The 6,005-nt window shown below is 44.6% G+C and overlaps 1 protein-coding gene across 1 annotated transcript in view; it reads right to left on the reverse strand.

Moving 5' to 3' along the window:
• CAPN2 (calpain 2) overlaps positions 1–1,483 on the reverse strand; it is a 44,072-nt gene extending 42,589 nt beyond the window's left edge. Inside the window, exon 1 of the mRNA XM_070734354.1 lies at positions 1,164–1,483. Within this exon, the coding sequence (XP_070590455.1) occupies positions 1,164–1,400 (237 nt within the window). The 5' untranslated portion in view covers positions 1,401–1,483. The remainder of the gene's footprint in view (positions 1–1,163) is intronic.
• Positions 1,484–6,005: the final 4,522 nt, after the last annotated feature.

A 6,005-nucleotide genomic window follows, 5' to 3' on the forward strand; every position in this document is an offset into this window, starting at 1 on the left:
CAATGTCGGCTGAGGCATCTGCAAGGAAGAGCCTTCTCTGTGGTGGCCCCAACTCTTTGGAATCAGCTACCTCTGAGATCCGCACTGCCCCCACCTTATTGGCCTTCCAGAAAGCCGTAAAAACTTGGCTTTTCCAACAGGTGTGGGATCATTGACCTGACCCGGGTGTTACTAGTGAAGTTGGCCCATGAATGTATGGATGGCTGCAATTATTTTAAATTGAAATGTCTTTATATGGATCCATGTTTATTTTTGTTGTGAGCCACAATGAGAACCTCAGGAGTTGGGCGGCATAGAAATATAATAAAATAAATAAATAAATAAATAATATATATATACTGTATATGCAAAGTGGTGTCGAGTTTGCAAAGGGAGTCTTGACTGGGGGGTGCTTATTTTGAGGGGGTGGGGGTGGCTCAGTTCCTAACCGGCTGAAGCCAAGCCATCCCAACGCAGATATTCTGCAGCACAACTCCACCCTGACTTGATCCGCCAGGATCACTTTATTTATTTATTATTAATTAGACTTCTATGCTGCCCAATCCCAAAGGACTCCGGGCGGCTTACAACAATAAAAAAATACAAGACAATAAAAAGAAGTCAAATATAAAACTAAATTATAAAACATAAATTAAAACCCTAATAAACATAAATGCATAGTAAACTTTCATACAATTTGGCCATTGATGTTGGTGGTTCAATGGTGACCTTAGACCAGGGGTAGGCTCTTCTATGACATGTGGACTTCAATTCCCAGAATTCCTAAGCCAGGAGGATTGTCTCAGGAATTCTGGGAATTGAAGTCCACAAGTCATGAGCCTTAGAGCAGGGGGGTCTTGCTCAACCTTGCCTACCCCGCCTTAGAACAGGGGGTCTACAGCCTTGGCAACTTTAAGTCTGGCGGACTTCAGCTCCCAGAATTCCCCAGCCAGCTTTAGACACCTTCATGCACGCATTCAGGGGGAACTCTGGATTTTCAGAACAGAAAGGTTCCTTCCCCAAAATTACCTCCCCTTTGTTAGCCAGGCTTCCATTGTCGTTCTCCGACCCTCCCGAAGAGGAGAGAAACGCGTCGTTAAAATCGCATTGGGCTTCCTTTCCTTTCCTCCCCCTTCCCCCCCTTTCCCGGGTGACCACCTCCCCTCTGCGTGGTGGTCTCCTACCGTCGGCCTCTTCCACACGATGCCTTTTGTTTTGTGCGAGTTTGGCCCTAATTCTTTATAGCCCAGAGAAGGCGCGGCGGCGGGGAAAGACGGGTCTTGGAAGAGCGCGCCCGCCTCCAGACACTCGTCCCTCAGCGTGTGGAAGTCCTGCTTCAGGTACTTCACGGCTTTGGAGTTGGAGCCCAGCCCTTGCGCGAGCTGCCGGTCTTTGGCTAATTTTGCGGCGATACCAGCCATGGTGCGGCGACGGCTTTGCAGCGCTCCTCCCGCCTTCCTCCCCTCGCAAGGAAGCCCCGGCGAGCGGAGGGGACTCAGAGCCAAGCTGGCCGTGTGGGTGATTCATTTCCAGGAGAGAAAATAACAGCGCCTCTATACCCGCGGGGTGTGGCCGTGTCCGGCCTTCACGGGACAGGCTGGAGAAAAGAGGCCGCGAGCCTCCTCCTGCGGCTCCTTTTACGAGCTCACTGGACGAGCGAGGCTGGCTAGCCTGCATTTTTTTTAAAGAGGTGAAAGACCGCGAAGGTGAACCCGATCTCTCCGTTTTTTAGGGTGGAAAGGTGCCCACCGCCCCATCTTCCAAGGATTTGACAGACAAGGGGAGAAAGCATTCGGATCCCTTACCTTCTCTCTCTCTCCTTCACACACATCGTATCTATCTATCTATCTATCTATCTATCTATCTATCTATCTATCTATCTATCTATCTATCTATCTATCTATCTATCTATCTATCTATCTATCTATCTACTGTATTTCTAATCTCTCTCTCTCTCTCTCTCTATCTATCTATCGTTGTAAGCCTCCCAGAGTCCTCTGGGAGTAGGGCGGCATATAAATCCCATTTCTTTCTTTCTTTCTTTCTTTCTTTCTTTCTTTCTTTCTTTCTTTCTTTCTTTCTTTCTTTCTTTCTTTCTTTCTTTCTTTCTTTCTTCTTCCTTCCTTCCTTCCTTCCTTCCTTCCTTCCTTCCTTCCTTCCTTCCATCTTTCCTATCTCACTCGAAATGAATGGTCATAAAACCAGTTACACAAACAACTTATATATACTCTGTATTAAAGCACCATTTATAAAGAGCACAGCTGCAAAAGTCAGCAGCTGTAATAATGGCAATAAAAATATAATAAACCAGTAAATACCAGTAAAAGTTATAAAAATGCTAAAAAACCCTCAAAAATCCTTAGAAAATAAATACAACTTTTTCTAAAGGGATGACTGTAAATAGGGCAGGAGTACCATAACTGAAAAGGCCCCTTTTCCTGCCTTGCCATCCCTTTTAGAGGCTCCTTTTCAGTTATAGATAAACTGTTCAATCTGTGATTCCTTATTCCTGAAATCACTGCTATGAGATCCTGTGCATTTCAACTCAGATATAAATCTTGGGTTGTGTTGGTACAACATGGTTATCCTTGAAAAGCTTGGTTTTCATACTTAAAACTCATGTTCTAGGTTTGGAAAACATCCTGAAGTAAAAAGGAAACCACATCAGCTAGATTTGCACAACACACTAGGCTAAAATGTGCTGTCACCACTGAATTCTTCTGAGCAAGATTTTGAAGTATAGAGTTTTATAAACATACTTTTGTTTGATATCTCTTTTAGACTAAAGGTTATTACCACTAAAGCCCTACATGCCTCAGGGTCAGCTCCCCCCCCACAAGATTAGAATTGCCCCCACCCTCCTTGCCTTTCGTAAACTCCTCAAAACCCACCTCTGCCCTCAGGCATGGGGGAATTGAGACATCTCCCCCAGGCCTATACAGTTTATGCATGGTATGTTTGTGTGTATGTCTTGCTTTTAATAAGGGGTTTTGGTTACTTTTAAATATTAGATTTGTTGTATATTGTTTCATTATTGTTGTGAGCAGGCCCGAGTCTACGGAGAGGGGCGGCATTCAAAAATACCATCCACACACCAACCATCCACACACCAACCATCCACACACCGCCCATCCGCACACCAAGAATCTGCACACCGCCCATCCGTACATCACCCATCCATACACCACCCATCCACACACCAACCATCTGCACACCAACCATCCACACTCCGCCCATCGGCACACCACCCATCTGCACACTGCCCGAACACATTCGAAAACTCTGATACTTGCAGACCAGCCTACTGAGGGATGCATCCACTAAGGGATGGTGCACACCACCCATCTGCAAACTCAGTCACACTCCATCCATTCACAATCATGCACCAGCATCCACTAATGGATTATAAAACTGTGTCCCTTGGTCAGCTTTTCCTAGGTCTGTTTTCCCAACCTCAATCTGCTTTAGGCAATGGAGATAGAGGGCTACATGCTGGAAATGAGCTGTTCCACTCAGCAAGTCCTCTAGAGAACTTGCCTTTTCATCCCGTCTCTCCTGTTCCACCATTGGGTTCCTCTGGATTGACTTTAGTTGCCGAAGAAGTTTTCTTCTGAAGAAACCGGCAAAAAGCACGCTCTGCAAAGAAAGAACATTAGCCACTGGTTTCATTTCATTTTCATACCAAAAAAGGACATTCAATCTTATATACCATCTACCGAAAGACATCTACCAGCCTCAGTCCTGAACATTTTACCTCAGGAATCTGTGCCACATTCCATCGGCTACAACCGATGAATATCCACCGGTTTGATTTCATTTTCATACCAAAAAAGAACCCTCAATCTTATCTACCCTCTACCAAAAGAGATCTACAAGCCTTCCATTCATGTCTTTATTCCAACAAAACCCCTTCAATCTTACCTATCCTTTACCAAAAGAGATCTACAAGCCTTAGTCCTAAACATTGTACTTCAGTAACAATTCCCCAATTCCACTGGCTTCATCAGAGGAATATACTCCGCTTTCCACTCGTTCCGCATCATAAGGACGCTAATCTGCATTCACAGCACCAGAAGACCCGACAAAGTTGGGACTAGGGATTATACTACCACGCAGCCTGCGCATTAGACAAAGCCGACAGTATACATCTCTTCCATCACAAACACATTCAAAAACTCAGATACTTGCACACCACCATAATGCGGGCTGCATCAACTATGGGATGGTGCACACCGCCCATCTCCAACCTCAGTCACACTGCGTCGGGTTGTATGCACTATGGGATGGTGCACACCGGCCATCCGCACACCACCCATCCGCACACTGTCCGAACACATTCGAAAACCCTGATATTTGCAGACCAGCATACTGAGGGCTACATCCACTATGGGATGGTGCACACCACCCATCCGCACAACGCCCATCCGCACACCACCCATCCACACACCACCCATCAGCACACCAACCATCCGCACACTCCGACACCATACCTCTCTCTTCCATCACAAACACATTCGAAAACTCAGATAATTGCACACCAGCATACTGCGTGCTGCATCCACTATGGGCTGGTGCACACCGCCCATCCGCACACCACCCATCCACACACCGCCCATCCGTACACTCCGACACCAGACCTCTCTCTTGCACCACGAACACATTCCAAATATCAGAGAATTGCACACCAGCATACTGCCGGCTGCATCAACCATGGGATGGTGCACACCGCCCATCTGCAAACTCATTCACACTCCATCCATCCACAATCATGCACCAGCATCCACTAATGGATTATCAAACAGTGTCCCTTGGTCAGTTTTTCCTAGGTCTGTTTTCCCAACCTCAATCTGCTTTAGGCAATGGAGATAGAGGGCTACATGCTGGAAATGAGCTGTTCCACTCAGCAAGTCCTCTAGAGAACTTGCCTTTTCATCCCGTCTTTCCTGTTCCACCATTGGGTTCCTCTGGATTGACTTTAGTTGCCGAAGAAGTTGTCTTCTGATGAAACCGGCAAAAAGCACGCTCTGCAAAGAAAGACCATTAATGGTGAAGACCAGGGCCGCCATCAGGAATTTTGGGGCCCCATACAGCCTAAGTGTCTGCCCCCCCCCGCCATTTTAAAACTACTTTTTTAAAGTTTTTAAGAAGATGTTAGATAATCATCTGAAAATAGCTGTAAATAAAACCCGATGTTCCCAGAATTAACTTTATTCATAAGATTATGATAGCAACAACTTGAACTATAGAATAATCATATAATAACCGCTGATGTTACAGGCCGTATAACTATATAAAGAAGGAACTGTGAGGATAACAGTTCAAAAGGGACGGGGGTGGTGTTTGTTATGGTGTGTTGTTTTGTTGCTTGTCATATAAAATGCAAATACAAAATTTAAACAAACAAATAAGTATATTGTAAAATGATAGATTATGTACTATCTTATTTTTTTAATGTTTACATAATAACTACTTTTTTAAAAAAAAATCATCTGTCTGAAGTAGTGTAGGATTCCTGTCTAAGCAGGGGGTTGGACTAGAAGACCTCCAAGGTGCCTTCCCACTGTTATTCTATTCTAATTATCCAGGGGGTTGTGTAGTTATCAGTGGTATTAAAATAGGAGCTGTTAAAAAAAACAAACAAATACTGTACAATTTCATATTGCTTCACATCTCAATATCCTTTTCGATCTAGTTTTTACGCCCATCGGTGAACGCAGGTCTGAACAAGCCCATGGTATCCAAGTTAATTTCAAAGTACACTGCTCAAAAAAAAGTGAAAGGAACACTTAAACAACACAATATAAACTCCAAGTTGTCAATCAGCGTTGCTTCCTAAGTGGACAGTTTGATTTCACAGAAGTTTGATTTACTTGGAGTTATATTGTGTTGTTTAAGTGTTTCCTTTATTTTTTTGAACAGTGTAGATCAGGGGTCCCCAAACTTTTTACACAGGGGGCCAGTTCACTGTCCCTCAGACTGTTGGAGGGCCGGACTATTAAAAAAACGTGTGAACAAATCTCTATGCA

Source organism: Erythrolamprus reginae, chromosome 1 (genome assembly GCF_031021105.1).
Source record: "Erythrolamprus reginae isolate rEryReg1 chromosome 1, rEryReg1.hap1, whole genome shotgun sequence".
NCBI classification, from domain to species: domain Eukaryota; kingdom Metazoa; phylum Chordata; class Lepidosauria; order Squamata; family Dipsadidae; genus Erythrolamprus; species Erythrolamprus reginae.